This window comes from Bufo bufo, chromosome 3 (genome assembly GCF_905171765.1).
Source record: "Bufo bufo chromosome 3, aBufBuf1.1, whole genome shotgun sequence".
NCBI classification, from domain to species: Eukaryota; Metazoa; Chordata; class Amphibia; order Anura; family Bufonidae; genus Bufo; species Bufo bufo.
In genome coordinates this window covers 430,983,174-431,002,483 of record NC_053391.1, presented here as the reverse complement: position 1 = coordinate 431,002,483, position 19,310 = coordinate 430,983,174, and the positions used below count along the sequence as shown (strand labels likewise).

At 40.7% G+C, this 19,310-nt stretch overlaps 1 protein-coding gene across 1 annotated transcript in view; it reads right to left on the bottom strand.

Moving 5' to 3' along the window:
• DMD (dystrophin) overlaps positions 1-19,310 on the bottom strand; it is a 3,443,536-nt gene that overhangs the window by 2,067,116 nt on the left and 1,357,110 nt on the right. Inside the window, 1 exon segment of the mRNA XM_040424996.1 lies at positions 9,112-9,235. Within this exon segment, the coding sequence (XP_040280930.1) occupies positions 9,112-9,235 (124 nt within the window).

Genomic DNA, 19,310 nt, shown 5'->3' with positions numbered 1-19,310 from the left:
GAGGGCCTCTCCCTGTTTCATGCCCTGTTGCTACTGGGCTCCGCTGGGCTCTTTTTCTGGCCGGAACATACACACTGATTATCGCTGTGCAAAGGTGCTGCTGTGACCTGAGGTGAACTGGTGTGCTTGTGGAGAGCCCAGCTCTGGCAGCTCTCTGGCTTTGAAGAGGCTGCTGGTGTTATTTCGTGGATAGGGAGTCCTGTCCTGGTCTGAGGGTCTGCTGTATCTTTTGATGGGCTGGAGAGCATAACAGTCTCACACAGCTGCTCCGCTACGAATTGGACTTGTGGCTCAAAGAGCTGAAGACTGGTAAGAACTTACCTATATCTGTGCCTCTTTTTGAAAGATAAGGGCAAAATGAATATTACCAGTGTCCGAGGTTGTTACCTCTGTTGACCTTTCATCACCCTAGTTTTCTTTTTCTCCCGTAAAAAGGGGTGAAAAAACTGGTTTTGTATAATTGAAAAGATTCCTGTGGCTTACTTTTAGGCGTTTTGTTCCTCCTAATTTTTGACTGGGATGCTGAATGGCTATTGAACGGCTGGGTTAAACACATGGAGGGACAGTCTCCTGCTCATTGCCTACTTGACTTATTACAGTAAGAGAGGAGGGAGACGATTTACAAGGCTCGGAGGGCTTTTGCAATCTTTCCCCCGAGTGTCGTCCAAAATCTGAAATGTATTGCCTTCAAGGAAGTGATCTTTTCATCAGTGGTGCTTTCTGATACTTCTCGCCCCAGTTGCTTCTTGGCAGCTGTTTTAATGCCACCTAAATACAACAGGAGGTCGGGGGGCTGGGCTCTCCAAAAAATTTCACCTCACCTAGCCCGCAAACTAGGATAGATAAATTTCTTAAATTCCCCGATTGCAAAAACAAAGGGGTGTCAGAAAAATCTCTTGACTTTAGGGGGTGAGGATCAGGGGTTGTTGCAAAGGATGACCGCCTGGAGATAATAGATGGATAAATAGCTGACATCTTGGGGGCTGTACAGAGTACAAACAAGTATGTTACCACGTTGGTTGGCTCCGTCTCCTCGCTACAAGCAGAACTGACCGTGATTAAAGATGACCTAACTAAGACACGAGAAAAACTCAAGGAAATGTGTACTGAGGTCCGGTCTGTTTGGGGTGAGGTGACGGGGCTATCCAAGAAGGTTAAGGAAATGGACCAGGAGCAGGTTAGGCTCAGGAATAAGCTGATTGACCTTGAGGATAGATCCCGTAGACAGAATTTGAGTATTATTGGATTCCCGGAGGGAACAGAACAGCAGGACCCTGAGGGATTTATCCAAAAATGGTTTGACCAAGTTCTGGGGTCAGACCATGATTCCACTAACTTTAGTGTTGAACGTGCTCATAGAATACCCTTAAAAAATCTCCTGAAGGTAGTTCCCCCAGAGCCCTCCTGGTCAGAATGCTCAGCTCTAGGGATAGAGACTGGGTGTTGAGATGGAAAAGAGAACTACGGGATATAGAGTATAATAATAACTTGATTCAAATCTTTCCTGATTTCTCTAGGGAAACCCAGAATAAAAGTAGGGAATATAATGAGCTAAAAAAAAAGGTTACGGTCATCCAATATTAAATATGCAATGCTCTATCCCGCTACGCTTAGAATCGTATTTAAAGAGAGAGTACATTTTCTTCATAATTGTGCTGAAGCCTTGGAGTGGTTGTACTCTGCTGGTATATAATTTTCCTCTATAATACTCCATAGCTATGATGTTTATTGAATGGTATTGAAGGGAAAGACGGGCGGGGGACGGGACGGATTGGCGGTAGAGAAGGGGGGGGCGATTTTGGTAAAAGTTTATGAGGTCAATCGTCCTTATGAACCATCGGCAGTGGAGGGGGGTTTGGAGGGGTCAGGGGGTAGGGGTTTTGAGGGGAGGTTGGAGGTGGGTTGGGACGGCTGTCCGTGCTGGGATGATTGGGTACGGGGTCCCGCCCTATTGCTACAGGGCTTTGCCCTATATGATTTGACGCTGTAATGGTTTATAATATATTAACATGGAATGTTTGTGGTCTGGGTGAGAGAGTCAATAGATCTATGATATTTGATCGGGTTAGCAAATATTTACCAGCTATAGTCGCATTACTGGAGACCCACTCTTCCCCAGATAACCACGCCCATTTAAAAAAAAAATTGGGGCGAAATATGAGTATCATTCCAGCATGTCATCTTATTCTCGTGGAGTCAGTGTATACATCCACAAGGGAATCGATTTTGAACCAGTAGATCACCTTATAGATAGAGAGGGTAGATACTTTTTTTTATATGGACGCTGGAACGAAAGGTGGTTTATTTTGGCATTTATTTATATACCGCCTCCTTTTTCAGCTTCTGTTTTGGCCAGCCTGGCTTCATATATTGCCAATTGGGATACCTGTCATGTCCTGGTTATATTGATATCAAATTACTGTCAAAGTATGTCTCTAATACTTCTCTTTTCCGTCTAAGTACCCAATCCCGATCTTTAGAGCAAACTAGTTTCGCCAGAATTGCTTTAGGGGGAGCCCCTGGTGGGGGCTTTTTGAAGGGGATTCTGTGAGCCCTTTCCACACAGAAAGTAGACGCATCATGATCCGGCCCCAAGTTATCCACCAACCATTTCTGAGTAAAATTTGCAGGGTTATCCTCTTCTGTCCCTTCTGGAAAACCTACTAGTCGCAAGTTATATCTACGGGACCTATCTTCTAAATCTATCAGTTTCCCTCTAAGCCAGGATCGGTCTACATCTACCTCTTCCAGTCTCTTTTTTAATAAACTGGTCTCTGAAGTGGCGAAATCCACTGCAGATTCCAGCTCCTTCACCTTCGCTCTTAGTTTAGCCATCTCATCTCTAATTATCGCGATATCACCTTGTACTGCTGAGAGGGACAAGGCCATCTCTGCAACCGAGGTATTAGTGACATTTACTACTCCCAAAGTATCAGAGAGTTTTATATTAATAGTCTCAAAACCTTCGCTCTGGGGTATGTTAACCTTTGTAGTGCCTAACTCTGGCCAGTCCGTATTACCCACTCCCTGCTCAACCTGTAGAACAGATCTCTGTGTACCTCCCCTAGTTTTAGGTGGAGGGGACTTCAAAAATGTATCTAAGCGAGCCTTTCGGCGAGGCCATCCCTCCTGACTTACGGAACTTAGGCAGCATTTTATAGGACCCCGCACGGAGAATTCCCACAGGGAAAAACCAATATTAGAGCCTGGAGATATGCACACAAAGGGATTTTCAATACCAGATCCACTAGTAGTCCGGATCGGGAAAGGGAGATACCCGTCATCAACTATAAGACCCAGAGAGCCTACTTCACAGTCATAAAAACACTAATAACCCACACTTAAATTAAATACAGGTGAATATAGCGCCTGGCTTCAGAGAGAGAGCTGAATACAAGTAGAGGTAAGGCATAGAGACAGGGCACATGTTAACTAGGGCAAAGGCATGCAAATATTCCGCAGTATGCGGACACCCTCCCACCACTATACCAACTTAAAGGCGAACTATACAGACGAGAGGCTCCTTTAACTCTAGATAGCAGTATGATTCATCTGGCCCAGAGGGCATCAAACCAAAGTCACTGTGGGCCCGAAGAGCTTGCTACATAAGTCTTATAAGAGTGAGATAATTTTAACACATAGGTCCTCTGTAGTGGATCAGGTAGATGCCTCCTCAGACCTCACGATCCTGCCCAACCAGTAGAGCCCCCAGATAGGCCTGGTCCACCCAGCTAACATATCAGACAAAGTTGTCAAGTCACCCAGTTGAAATCCTCTCAGCACCTGGTATTTATTCAGCGGGCAAATCCAGCCAGGTATACCCACAAATACACCTGAAAGTTACAGATGACACAGCAGGTAGCAGCAGATCTTCACCCGTGGTCCCAACCCCTCACAGGCACACTACACAGCGTATCCAGGGGGACCCCGCCTGCACAGACCAACAGAATCCAGTCTCCACTCACGGCTCCACCGACATCCATCCTTCGACATCCACGACCAGGCACCACCGCTTGCCAGCATCCACCGCAAGATCAAGAAGGAGAGAAGCGCAGCGGCGCCTGCACGCTGTTCACCAGCATCCACCGCAAGGTCAGCAGGGCCAGGATAAAAAGAAGTGCAGAGCATCCACCGCAGGGTCAGCAGGGCCAGGACAGGATGAAACGCAGCAGCACCCACACTCCGGCTCCACAGGGATCCCACCAACTCCCGACACCCACCCAAGGTAAGAGACTGTACCTCAACCGTTCCAAACCGCGGGGTCTATCGCTTTGCAGCTAAGTCCAGAAATATGGCCACGGACGTTGGGGAGGTCAGGGCATCGTCCTCAGGGCCCACGCTGGCTCCAGCTTTGAAATCAGCGCCACCACGCTCCACAAAAGGCAGCTCCCGGCTTAACACAGGTGCACGCTCCCGGCAGGTCACAGACAGGGCTCCGCATACCACATCAGAGCGGGAGGCGTGGAGAGAGGGCGAGGTGGCGAAGGGAGGAGCGCGGCACGCACCCCTACATCATGCCGCCGTTTCTTAATGTTCAATCTGGCAGGGGTGGGCCGGCTCTATCCTGTCGCTCGACGCCGCTAAGGCGTTTGACAGGGTTGAGTGGCCCTTCCTCTGGCAGATAATGTCCCAGATAAATTTAGGTAGTAACTTCATAAGCCTGACACAGTTACTTTATGTGGAGTCTATAGCTAGAGTTAAAGTCAATGGGGTTTCCTCCGTAGACATGCCTTTGCAACGGGGCACTAGGCATGGTTGCCCACTCTACCCCTGCTATTCGCCATCTTTTTGGAGCCATTGGCTAGTAAAATCAGGTCTGAGGAGGCTATAGCGGGATTGGGGGGGCTGGGCGACTCTGATAAATTCAGTTTATATGCTGATGACATTTTGATATTCTTGAAGGATGGTTCCAAAGAGCTCCAATATGTAACCCAGATTATAGATGAATTTGGTGTGTTTTCTGGCTTTGAAATTAACTGGACCAAGTCGACAGTACTCCCGCTAGGCCGTTTTGAGCAGAGCGGGATCACTGCAAAGATGAAAGTGCTGACTAAAGAAGAATATCTCGATTATTTGGGGATAAAAATTGGTATTAATCTACGTGATTACATCGACCATAATGTCAGGCCACTATTGGAAAAAGTAAGGGATAAAGTTAAAGCTTGGCTGAGGTTACCCCTTTCTCAAGTAGATAGGATTACTTTTGTTAAAATGACTCTTCTTCCATCTATACTGTATGTCCTGATGGTCTGCCATACATGGATTGATGATTCTTTTTTCTATTCGTTGGAAAGACTTATCAATGACCTGTTGTGGGGCAGAAAAAGGGTTCAGATTGAGTTGAAATTTTTATATCCTGCCTATCGGGACAGGGGGACTGTCTTTTCCCTTTTTCCAGGGATATTACCTCAGCACACAAAATCAACGGTGCTTAAATGCACAAGAAAATGGATTGTTGAGATATCTCCATGGAAAATATAATGGTACCTGGGTTGACTTGTTTTCTATTGTTGAGACCGGTCAATTGGGGGTTAAAGGTCTTTATTGCCCGATTTCTTATATGTTACAGAAAGTTTGGAATAAAATCAAGACTGTTCTTAATATTACGCATGCTTTGCACTTTTCCCCTCTGTGGAATAATTTATATTTAGTAGAGTTTTATAAGTTAACCCCTTAAGGACACGGACATATTTTACCTTAAGGACCAGGCCATTTTTTGCAAATCTGACCAGTGTCACTTTATGTGTGAATAACTTTAAAATGCTTTTTCTTATCCAGGCCATTCTGAGATTTTTTTTTTTTCCACATATTGTACTTCATGACAGTGGTAAAATGGAGTAAAAAAAAAATCATTTTTATTTATAAAAATTTTCAAATTTCCAAATTTCTATTTCTCTACTTTTATAATAGATAGTAATACCTCCAAAAATAGTTATTATTTTACATTCCCCATATGTCTACTTCATGTTTGGATCATTTTGGGAATGCCATTTTATTTTTTGGGGACGTTACAAGGCTTAGAAGTTGGCAGGGCGCAGAAGGAATTTTAGGGTACATATGATTTTTGGTTGCTCTATATTACACTTTTTATGAGGCAAGGTAACAAGAATTAGCTGTTTTGGCACCGTTTTTATTTTTTGTTATTTGCAACATTCATCTGACAGGTTAGATCATGTGGTATTTTTATAGAGCAGGTTGTCACGGATGCAACAATACCAAATATGACAACTTTTTTGGTTATTTGTTTCATTTTTACATAACAAAGCATTTTAAAAAAATGATTCTTTAGTGTCTCCACATTCTGAAAGCCATAGTTTTATTTATTTTTTGGGCGACTGTCTTGTGTAGGGGCAAATTTTTTTTCGGAATGAGATGACTGTTTGATTGGCACTATTTTGGGGTGCGTATGACTTTTTGATCGCTTGCTATTACACTTTTTGTGATATAAGGTGAGAAAAAAATGCTTTTTTTACACCTTTTTTTTATGGTATTCACCTGAGGGGTTAGGTCATGTGATATTTTTATAGAGCAGGTTATTACGGATGTGGTGATACCTGATATGTATATTTTTTTTTATTTATGTAAGTTTTACACAATGATTTCAGAGTTTTTTCAGTTTTTAGGCGATTATCTTGGGTAGGGTACGATTTTTGTGGGATGAGATGACAGTTTAATTGGCACTATTTTGAGGTGCGACTTTTTGATCACTTGCTATTACACTTTTTGTGATGTAAGGTGACAAAAAATGGGTTTTTTACTCAGTTTTATTTTTTTTTACGGTATTCACCTGAGGGGTTAGGTCATGTAATATTTTCATAGAACAGGTTCTTACGTACGTGGCGATACCTAATAAGTCTACTTTTTTTATTTATGTAAGTTTTTACACAATGATTTTATTTTTGAAACATAAAAAAATCATGTTTTAGTGTCTCCATATTCTGAGCCATAGTTTTTTTTTTTTTTGGGGCGATTGGCTTATGTAGGGGCTCATTTTTTGTGGGATGAGGTGACAGTTAGATTGGTACTATTTTGGGGGGCATACACCTTTTTGATCACTTGGTGTTGCACTTTTTGTGTTGTAAGGTGACAAAAATGGCTTTTTTTACCCCCTTTTTAATTTTTATGGTATTTATCTGACAGGGTGGATCATGTGATATATTTATAGAGCCTGTCATTACGTAAATTTTACACAATGATTTCAGAGTTTTTTCAGTTTTTAGGCGATTATCTTGGGTAGGGTACGATTTTTGTGGGATGAGATGACAGTTTAATTGGCACTATTTTGAGGTGCGACTTTTTGATCACTTGCTATTACACTTTTTGTGATGTAAGGTGACAAAAAATGGGTTTTTTACTCAGTTTTTTTTTTTTTTACGGTATTCACCTGAGGGGTTAGGTCATGTAATATTTTCATAGAACAGGTTCTTACGTACGTGGCGATACCTAATAAGTCTACTTTTTTTATTTATGTAAGTTTTTACACAATGATTTTATTTTTGAAACATAAAAAAATCATGTTTTAGTGTCTCCATATTCTGAGCCATAGTTTTTTTTTTTTTTGGGGCGATTGGCTTATGTAGGGGCTCATTTTTTGTGGGATGAGGTGACAGTTAGATTGGTACTATTTTGGGGGGCATACACCTTTTTGATCACTTGGTGTTGCACTTTTTGTGTTGTAAGGTGACAAAAATGGCTTTTTTTTACCCCCTTTTTAATTTTTATGGTATTTATCTGACAGGGTGGATCATGTGATATATTTATAGAGCCTGTCATTACAGACACGTCGATACCTAATATGTGCGTTTTTTTTTTTTCCGTTTTTTATTATAAAATAAGGGGAAAGGGGCTTTTTTTTTCTTTTTTTACTTTATTAATTGTATTACTTTATAAATTTTATTAAAAACATTTTTTTTTCTTTACTTTATTTCTGATGTTCACTTTTGGGGGTTTGATCCCCTCTGCAATGCATTACAATACAATTATTGGTAAATTAACAGTAGACCCTTTATTTGAGTTTGTGGTTTTCGGGCTTGTCCCAATTGACATCAATGTTAAAATACCGTCTTCCTTACTACAACTATGAACGAAGGGATTGATGATTGTTAAGGTATTTGTTATTCAGAAATGAGGATCCGGAAATGCCTCGACATATGCCAAATGGAAAAACTACATGGCTAGAATAAAACATTATGAACAGTATGGATGTTCAGATATAAGGCAGAGGCATAAATGTGAGTCAGTCTGGGCTAACTGGGCTGAACATTTATAATTAGAATTCCTGAAAGGTCTCCTAGGTGCAGGTGGGGGGCTTGTAAGTCCCAGCGCGGCCAGCCGGGTAGGGGTGTGGGTGGTTCAGGGGGGGGTAGGGAATGAGGAGTATAGAGTATATACGTTTCCTTTTGGAAGTTACAGAGGAGGGTAGAGGCGGAATATATATAGGATGTCTTTTGGGATTTGATATGTAACATTGTTCATATGTCCTTTTTTTGTATTTTTAAAAAATTTTTATGCTTTAATAAAAAATAAAAAATTAAGTATTTGGTGGCTGCAAATATGAGCTCAAGGTTTTTCAGGTTCGCCTGCCATTAAAGTGAATGGGGCTCGCCACGAACTTGCGATTCACGATGTTCGTCCATCACTAGTCATTAATAAACAATTTGAGTGTAATTTGTTAATTTGATCCTGCTGAGGCTTGTATAGCCAGGCAGTACTCAGCTTGTTCCAACCACAGCATGGTTGCTCCATGTAAATGTAACCTTACAGTGTGATTGACACCCCCTAAGAAGCTGCATATGGATGAATTGGATGAAAAATATTTAGCAGTCATCCCTTGTGTGGGTGCCAGTATAGTCCATAGCACCCATGTGGCTATAATTCTGTTGGTAAGAGTAAGAATAGAAAATGTATAAGCTGCCATGATATGTTTCATTGAGTGAGGCAGTAAAAATAATTTGAATAGCATGGGTGTCCCACAATGTCTTTACATTTTTCACACTGAGGAATGTCATAACGGAGGTAGATAACCTCTTTTAAATATTTCAATAGCTTGTGAGACTGTTAAACTACTGGAAGCTAAGTAAGAAATAAAAAAAATCTGGAATAATAGCTTACTTTAACTTTCTTTGTGAGGTCAGTGAAGTCTCCTTCTTTCTTAAATATTGCAAATTCAGGGCTTTGCAGCACAGCTTCAGAGCGTGTAATCCAGCTATGCAGTTCTGTTAAATCAACGTCAAATCTGGAGAAAACAAAATCACACAGTTTATAGTCCAGAACAATTGGTGCACAGATACTGTAGATACATTTAAAGAAAGGCATGCTATTCCGTACAAATATTGCAGAGAAGCAAATACAACCAAACCATTTCAATTTACTGGGTAAAATGATTTATTTTAGTTATTTTTATATTTTGACTTTTTTTAGTTTTAATAATTTTTTATTGTGCAGGATCTAAACATTTGCTGTTTTATGAATATTGTCTGAATTAATTTGAAAGCTTCTAAGAATGACTAATAACAGAGAAGAACAAATGTGAAGTGTATTAAAACAACATGCATATAACTTCCCTGACAACACATTTTTTAGTTGTGAAATTGATAATCTATACATTACTAAATATTACATGAAATAATTCTTGAATTTAACCCCAGGGACACAGCTCCAAAATATGTAAGCTGTAGTGGGCTCCTGGTTGGATACTACAGCTGCAACTAAGATCAGAGGAAAGGTCTGCCAAGCAGCTTTGTACAGAAAGCAGAGAGCATTTCACAGGGAAGTCCCTTCTTGGGCACTTGTAAGAGCAGAATGTAGCAGAATAAAACTTCAGATTCATGCTACTGCTAGAACTGAAATCTCCACAAAGGTATCTTTGTACTGCTTTCCTCATCACCTAGTCTAATATCTTTTATATGCCTATAACATAAGGTTAGCACTTTTCTATAAAACTACAATAGACACATATACAATTTACAGTAGTAATTTTTCTTTTTACTTTACCGCTGGAATATAAATATATGGATTTCAGACAAGATTTTAAGCAAATATCTAGAAGGAAACTTGTCAGCTAAATCACATAAGATGGGTAAAATGATTTAGTAGCAAGTTCCCTGAGTTTACAAAACTATGTTCTATAGTAAAGTGCTATAACGTATTAGACTTTCAAATGGCTTTTTTTTCGTAGAAAATGATATTTACTAAATTGAGTAAATGTTTTTTTATGAATCAGTGCTCTGCATCCTGCTCAGACGGAGCCAATGTTTGACACTGGCAGAGTTCAGTGATAAGTGTAAGTCAGGTAGAAATCAGTGCAGACAAAAGAACAAGGTCAGGAAAACAAGCAATGTCGAAAGCCATAAGGGACAGGAACAAACACAAACCCAGGCAGACTGGAACTGATGGACTTTGCTGATCAGTGGTGTGGAAAGGACACTTATAGGACTTAGGGTAAACTGTAGGTCAACCAGAGTACAGTAGTAGATATTGACAGGTGCAAGAATGTGTGGGTCTCATGCTGCCCCTTACTATGCCTCTCTAACAATTAATAAGTATTTGTGAGCATGCAAATAATACTATCTACACTATCATGTGTAGAGAGATAGAAAAAAGGAGACATACAGACACACAAATGTTGCTCTCCTTTCAGTTTTATGCTTAGAGCATAACATCTTTCCTTGCATAAACAAGAAGACAAGTTGGGTCCATGACTACATTGCGTCGGCTCAGGTCCAGTCTCTTGTCTGAGTGTAGCAGAAAAAGAAAACAGCAAAGACGGCTTCTGAGTAGTTAGATAGAAGACAGAAGTTCCCTCTGTCCTTTGGCCCCCAATTGTGGGGTGCTGATTGGTTTTCATGGCATCATGGGGCCTTCTGAAGACCCCCCCCAGGGCTGCCATGTTTTGGCACCCATTACGCAATGTAATAGTGCCGTGACCCAGTGGTCACTGCATAATGGGTTAAATGTGTTAAATTGTGTATTTAAGGTTGGTATTACATTTTTATTAATGTTGAAAAGTTAGTTAACTTCTAGCCTTTAGAAGCATTAGTTAGGGAGTATTTGCTCCACCTATCCCATCTAGAGGGTCTGCTTCTTAGTTTAGTAGTGCAGTGTGAGATAGAGCAGCAAAATATGCAGACATAGAGCAGCACAATAGTAGCCAACCCAGGGTATGAAGGAGACAGTGTCAGCCAAATACCAGCCTCTGAAGAAGGATTAGAAGGTTTAGAAACTATTATAGCTAGAGATACAGGTCAATGCTGGAGATATAAGCCACTAAAGGTAACACACATATATTGGCCATGGACTGGAAATTTGGTTCTGTTAGAAGCTTCAGGCTTCCTTCTATAATAAAGAGACAGATTGGCCTCATAGATTGTAAGATCTTGTGTTGCAACTCTTGGCTGAATTTATGTATGTATATTTACATTGAAAAGTGACTCGGAGCAGATGCACTGTCAACCCCATATTTACAGTCTCAGGACAAATTGTTCTATTTAAAATTGACAAGAGTTGTGCCTACTTGTACAAGTATCTGTATTTGCACTTTGCCATTATCTCCAGAAAATAACTGTTATTTGTTCCAAACCTGGCCTCATCATTGTGAACCATAAATGCAATCTCTCTGCCTTGCACCCTTACAATGAAGCATCAACACCAAGAGCACCCCCAACTACCATCAGGCAGGAGACCCCTCACACCAGGGTGTGTCCTGAGGGAAATAAGGGACATACTGCTCCCCACTACCGTGAGTGGTGCTGGGGGCACTGAAAAAGGACCAACGACCCAGTGACTAGTCAATACCTCTCAAAGACGCTACTACCAGTCCCATCCTCTCCACCTTAAACCTCCCATGTTGGTTTTCTGCAATAGAATACCAGTAAAATCACTTTTCAAAGCAATGCAGAAGTATTACTGTGAATAGTATAAAAGACTGACTGATTATAGGTGCAAGACTAAATAAAAAGAAGGATCAATCAGTTGAATAAAGTTTTCAAAAATATAAAAAATAAAATCTAAAATCAAAATTCAAAAATAAACCTTTTTCCCATGTATGAGTTTTAAAAAAAATTACTGTATTGGCTTTAAAATTATTATGTAACTAGCATTGTAAATGCTATAATATTAGAAAAGTCAAAATTGACATTTTTTTTGCCACCTTGCCTCCCCCAAAAATATGATAAAAAGTGATAAAAAATCTGCATGTTCCAAATGTGATTCTAATAAAAAATATAGCTTGTGTGGTAGTAAGCTTTACTAATGGTAGGCAGTTGGTAGGATTGGATGCAACATTAGGGTTTTATTGGAAAAACAACAACAAAAATTGTTCCAACAGGATGGCAAGGCTTCAGACCATTAAAGTTCAGTCACATAAAGCACTTATCTTCAGCCCTCATGTTTCATTTAACAGTAGATTTTTAAACAGGCAGAAATACAGGAGTCACCTTTGTGCAGAGTCTTGTCTCTTTCCTTCTCTGGAATACTGTGGAAAGGAATGCTCCCAAGTCCTCTCCAGACCAACACAAACACACACTCTTTAGTCACTCCTAAATCCGGGACCCAAATTCCAGCTACCACAAACTCAGCGATCTAACATCACTGGTTGCCATTTACCTCCGGGATTTACATCACTGAGAGCATCAGTCTCAGTGACACATACTTGCCATCAATAACCTCATACCTTGAATGTTTACACTTGCCATGCAAAAAAAAACATGCCTTAGGCTGAATTCACACATCCGTGGAACACGGTCCGTGAGATACCGGACTGGCATCCTGCTTAGTGCAGAATCGCACGCCGTCATTGGTTGCTATGACGCCGTGCGCTTTGTGCCTCCGCCGCAGTACAGTAATACACTCATATGATCTATACAAATATAATACTGTACAGCAGCAGCACAAAGCTCACGGCGTCATAGCAATAGCAATTCCGTTTTACGGAATTTGAAAAAACATGGCTATGAAAATGAAAAGTCTAATTTCTTCCAATAAAATGTTGCTTTAGCCCCAAATTTTTAATTTTCACAAGGGGTAACAGGAGAAAAAGCACCCCATAATTTGTTACCCATTTTCTCCTGAATACGGCAACACCCCATATGTGATGGTAATCTGCTGTGGGGGCACGAGGCAGGAATCAGAACAGAAGGAGCGCCATATTGTTTTTGCAGCGCAGATTTTGATGGACTGGTTTATGGGCGCCATTGGTCTTATGTGGGGGCCCACTTTTTTGTGGAATGAGGTGACCTTTTAATTGGCACCATTTTAGGATACATAAGACTTTTAGATCGCTTGGTATTAGGCCCCTTTCACACGGGCAAGTTTTCCGCGCGGGTGCAATGCGTGAGTTGAACGCATTGCACCCGCACTAAATCAGGACCCATTCATTTCTATGGGGCTGTTCACATGAGCGGTGATTTTCACGCATCACTTGTGCGTTGCGTGAAAATCGCAGCAAGCTCCATTTTGTGCGTTTTTCACGCAACACAGGCCCCATAGAAGTGAATGGGGCTGCGTGAAAATCGCAAGCATCCGCAAGCAAGTGCAGATGCGGTGCGATTTTCACGCACGGTTGCTAGGTGACGATCGGGGTGGAGACCCGATCATTATTATTTTCCCTTATAACATGGTTATAAGGGAAAATAATAGCATTTTGAATACAGAATGCATAGTAAAATAGCGCTGAAGGGATTAAAAAAATAAATAAAAATGAACACACCTTAATCCACTTGCTCGCGCAGCCCGGCATCTCTTCTGTCTTCATCTTAGCTGTGTGCAGGAAAAGGACCTTTGATGACGTCACTCCGGTCATCACATGATCCATCACATGATCTTTTACCATGGTGATGAATTATGTGATGGACCATGTGATGACCGGAGTGACGTCACCACAGGTCCTTTTCCTGCAATCAGCAAAGAAGGAGACAGAAGAGAAGCCGGGCTGCGCGATCAAGTGGACTAAGGTGAGTTAAATTTATTTTTATTTTTTTTAACCCCTCCAGCCCTATTTTACTATGCATTCTGTATTCAGAATGCTATTATTTTCCCTTATAACCATGCTATAAGGGAAAATAATACAATCTACAGAACACCGATCCCAAGCCCGAACTTCTGTGAAGAAGTTCGGGTTTGGGTACCAAACATGCGTGATTTTTCTCACGCGAGTGCAAAACGCATTACAATGTTTTGCACTCGCGCGGAAAAATCATGCATGTTCCCGCAACGCACCGGGACCTTTTCCCGCAAAGCCCGTGTGAAAGAGGCCTTACACTTTGTGAGGCAAGGTGAAAAAAAGGCTGTTTTGTCGTAGTTTTAAAAAAAAATTACAGTATTCACCTGAGGGAGCATATAATGTGATTTTTTTTATAGAGCAGGTTGTTGCGCATGCCGAGATACCCAATATGTCTATTATTTTTATTTCTGTTAAGTTTTACACAGTAAATGCATTTTTGAACAGAATTAAATCTTATTTTTGTGTTGCCATTTTCTGAGAGCCATATATTTTTTTTCTTTTTGAGAAATTGTCTTAGGTAGGGTCTCATTTTTTATGGGATGAGATGATGATTTAATTGATACCATTTTGGGCTAAATACGCCTTTTTTTTTTACTGCATTCACCTGACAGGGTAATTCATGTGATATTTTTATAGAGCTGGTCGATACAGAAATACCTAATATGTACACTTATTAGTGTTGAGCGAGCATGCTCAGCCGAACAGCAGTTCGGGTCGAGCATCGCTATGCTCGGCACATTGCGGAGTTCGGCTGAAGAACGCGTGTGCTCGAGCGCAATGCTCAAGTCAGTGTATTTAAATCTAATTTTGTCTCTATTTCTATGCAGAAGATCTCTGTACAGTGAGGGAATCCTTCAGTGTGAGTCCGCTGCTTAGGAGTCCCTGCTCTGACTCCATATATATTTATGTTCATATATGGAGTCAGTGCTTGGGGACACCCCAGTGTATTTAAATCTAATTTAGCCTGTATTTCAGAAAGGTTTCTGCCGGTATTCCAACTCACAACCTTCTGCATTGGAGGCAAAGGCACTAGCTATAATAGCTGCATAGCCAGTTAATTAAAATAACAAATAAATAAATAAATAAAAGACAGCTACTGTACTGTACTTCTACTGAGACCTATACAGTAGAAGTCTCTTATTAGATTATATATTTTTTTTGTGACTGGCTATATAGCTATATAGTGTAGTGGTTAAAGTTCTCGGCTATGATGCAGTAGCCCATGACAAACATTTTCAGAAATAGAGGTTAAATTAGATTTATATATGTTATATTTTTTTAAATAATTGTATAAAATGTATGGCACAAAATGTGTCATTACTAAATATATATATATATATATATATACACTGCTCAAAAAAATAAAGGGAACACAAAAATAACACATCCTAGATCTGAATTAATTAAATATTCTTCTGAAATACTTTGTTCTTTACATAGTTGAATGTGCTGACAACAAAATCACACAAAAATAAAAAAATGGAAATCAAATTTTTTAACCCATGGAGGTCTGGATTTGGAGTCACACTCAAAATTAAAGTGGAAAAACACACTACAGGCTGATCCAACTTTGATGTAATGTCCTTAAAACAAGTCAAAATGAGGCTCAGTAGTGTGTGTGGCCTCCACGTGCCTGTATGACCTCCCTACAACGCCTGTGCATGCTCCTGATGAGGTGGCGGACGGTCTCCTGAGGGATCTCCTCCCAGACCTGGACTAAAGCATCTGCCAACTCCTGGACAGTCTGTTGTGCAACGTGACGTTGGTGGATAGAGCGAGACATGATGTCCCAGATGTGCTCAATTGGATTCAGGTCTGGGGAACAGGCGGGCCAGTCCATAGCATCAATGCCTTCGTCTTGCAGGAACTGCTGACACACTCCAGGCACATGAGGTCTAGCATTGTCTTGCATTAGGAGGAACCCAGGGCCAACCGCACCAGCATATGGTCTCACAAGGGGTCTGAGGATCTCATCTCGGTACCTAATGGCAGTCAGGCTACCTCTGGCGAGCACATGGAGGGCTGTGCGGCCCTCCAAAGAAATGCCACCCCACACCATTACTGACACAATGCCAAACCGGTCATGCTGGAGGATGTTGCAGGCAGCAGAACGTTCTCCATGGCGTCTCCAGACTCTGTCACGTCTGTCACATGTGCTCAGCGTGAACCTGCTTTTATCTGTGAAGAGCACAGGGCGCCAGTGGCGAATTTGCCAATCTTGCTGTTCTCTGGCAAATGCCAAACGTCCTGCACGGTGTTGGGCTGTAAGCACAACCCCCACCTGTGGACGTCGGGCCCTCATATCACCCTCATGGAGTCTGTTTCTGACCGTTTGAGCAGACACATGCACATTTGTGGCCTGCTGGAGGTCATTTTGCAGGGCTCTGGCAGTGCTCCTCCGGTTCCTCCTTGCACAAAGGCGGAGGTAGCGGTCCTGTTGCTGGGTTGTTGGCCTCCTCCACGTCTCCTGATGTACTGGCCTGTCTCCTGGTAGCACCTCCATGCTCTGGACACTACGCTGACAGACACAGCAAACCTTCTTGCCACAGCTCGCATTGATGTGCCATCCTGGATAAGCTGCACTACCTGAGCCACTTGTGTGGGTTGTAGACTCCGTCTCATGCTACCACTAGAGTGAAAGCACCGCCAGCATTCAAAAGTGACCAAAACATCAGCCAGGAAGCATAGGAAATGAGAAGTGGTCTGTGATCACCACCTGCAGAACCACTCCTTTATTGGGGGTGTCTTGCTAATTGCCTATAATTTCCACCTGTTGTCTATCCCATTTGCACAAAAGAATGTGAAATTGATTGTCACTCAGTGTTGCTTCCTAAGTGGACAGTTTGATTTCACAGAAGTGTGATTGACTTGGAGTTACATTGTGTTGTTTAAGTGTTCCCTTTATTTTTTTGAGCAGTGTATATATATATATATATATATATATATATATATATATGGAAAAAAATGGCAGCACCGACTATCCAAATCACAAATGGGTGCTATGTCCCAGAGTACAGGCTAAATAACCCAAAACATAATATGGAAAAAGCTGTATTGTACCACATGAGTAAATACATTTTTCACGTTTTTATATTTTTGGAAGTGCTGTCCATTTTTCCATTTTATATATATATATATATATATATATATATATATATAATCATACTTCTGATATATATGAATGCATAATATGTAGGAAACTACTAATAATGTTTTAGCCATAATATATTTACATATATTTAATATTATGGCTATATATATATATATATATATATATATATATAAATTAAGTTTAGCCTCTATTTCTCAAAAGTTTGTGACAGGATTAAAACTCACAGCTTCTACATCACAGCCCAGAACTTTAACCACTACACTATATAGCTGCTTAGCCAGGCACTTAAAAAAATATATATATATGAGACTTCTACTGTATAGGTCTCAGTAGAAGTACAGTACAGTAGAAGTCTCTTTTTTTTTTTTAAGTGACTGGCTATGCAGCTATATAGTGTAGTGGTTAAAGTTCTCAACTATGATGTAGAAGCTGTGAGCTCAAATCCCGGCACAAACTTTTGCAGAAATAGAGGTTAAATTAGATTTATATATTTAATATTTTTTTTAGTAATTGTAAAAGATGTATGGCACAAAATAAATGCGTAATTACTATATATATATATATATATATATATATATATATATATATATATATATATATATACATACATACACAGTCCGGTCCAAAAATATTGGGACATTGACAAAATTCTAATTCTAACATTTTTGACTCTATACACCACCAAAATGGATTAGAAATGAAACGAACAAGACTGTCAGCTTTAATTTGAGTGTATTTACATCCAAATCAGGTGAAGGCACCAAAAGGAATGGGACAATAGACTTCTCAGCTGTTCCATGGCCAGGTGTGTGTTAATCCCTCATTATCCCAATTACAATGAGCAGATAAAAGGCCCAAAGTTCATTTCAAGTGTGCTATTTGCATTTGGAATCTGTTGCTATCAACTCTCAAGATGAGATCCAAAGAGCTGTTATTATCAGTGAAGCAAGCCCTAATTAGGCTGAAAAATCAAAACAAACCCATCAGTTAGATAGCAAAAATATTAGGCACGGCCAAAACAACAGTTTGGAACATTCTTAAAAAGAAGAATCACATCGGTGAGCTCAGCAACACCAAAAGACCCGGAAGACCACAGAAAACAACTGTGGTGGATGACCGAAGAATTCTTTCCCTGGTAAAGAAAACACCCTTCACAACAGTTGGCCAGATCTAGAACACTCTCCAGGAGGTAGGTGTATGTGTGTCAAAGTCAACAATCAAGAGAAGACTTCACCAGAGTGAATACAGAGGGTTTACCACAAGATGTAAACCATTGGTGAGCCTCAAAAACAGGAAGGCCAGATTACAGTTCTGGAACAACATCTAAAAAAGCCTTCACGGTTCTGGAACAACATCCTATGGACAGATGAGACCAAGATCAACTTGTACCAGATTGATGGGAAGGGAAGAGTATGGAGAAGGAAAAGAATTGCTCATGATCCTAAGCATACCACCTCATCAGTGAAGCATGGTGGTGGTAGTGTCATGGTGTGGGCATGTATTGCTGCCAATAGAAATGGTTCTCTTGTATTTATTGATGATGTGACTGCTGACAAAAGCAGCAGTATGAATTCTGAAATGCTTCGGGCAATATTATCTGCTCATATTCAGCCAAATGCTTCAGAACTCATTGGACGGCGCTTCACAGTGCAGATGGAAAATGACCCAAAGCATGCTGCAAAAGCAACTAAAGAGTTTTTTAAGGGAAAAAAGTGGAATGTTATGCAATGGCCAAGTCAATCACCTGACCTGAATCCGATTGAGCATGCATTTCACTTGCTGAAGACAAAACTGAAGGGAAAATGCCCCAAGAACAAGCAGGAATTGAAGACAGTTGCAGTAGAGGCCTGGCAGAGCATCACCAGGGATGAAACCCAGCGTCTGGTGATGTCTATGCGTTCCAGACTTCAGGCTGTAATTGACTGCAAAGGATTTGCAACCAAGTATTTTAAAGTGAAAGTTTGATTTATGATTATTATTATGTCCCATCACTTTTGGTCCCTTAACAAGTGGGAGACACATATGCAAACTGTTGTAATTCCTACACCATTCACCTGATTTGGATGTAAATACCCTCAAATTAAAGCTGGAGTTAAAGCACATCTTGTTTGTTTCATTTCAAATCCATTGAGGTGGTGTATACAGCCAAAAATGTTAGAATTGTGTTGATGTCCCAATATTTATGGACCTGACTATACA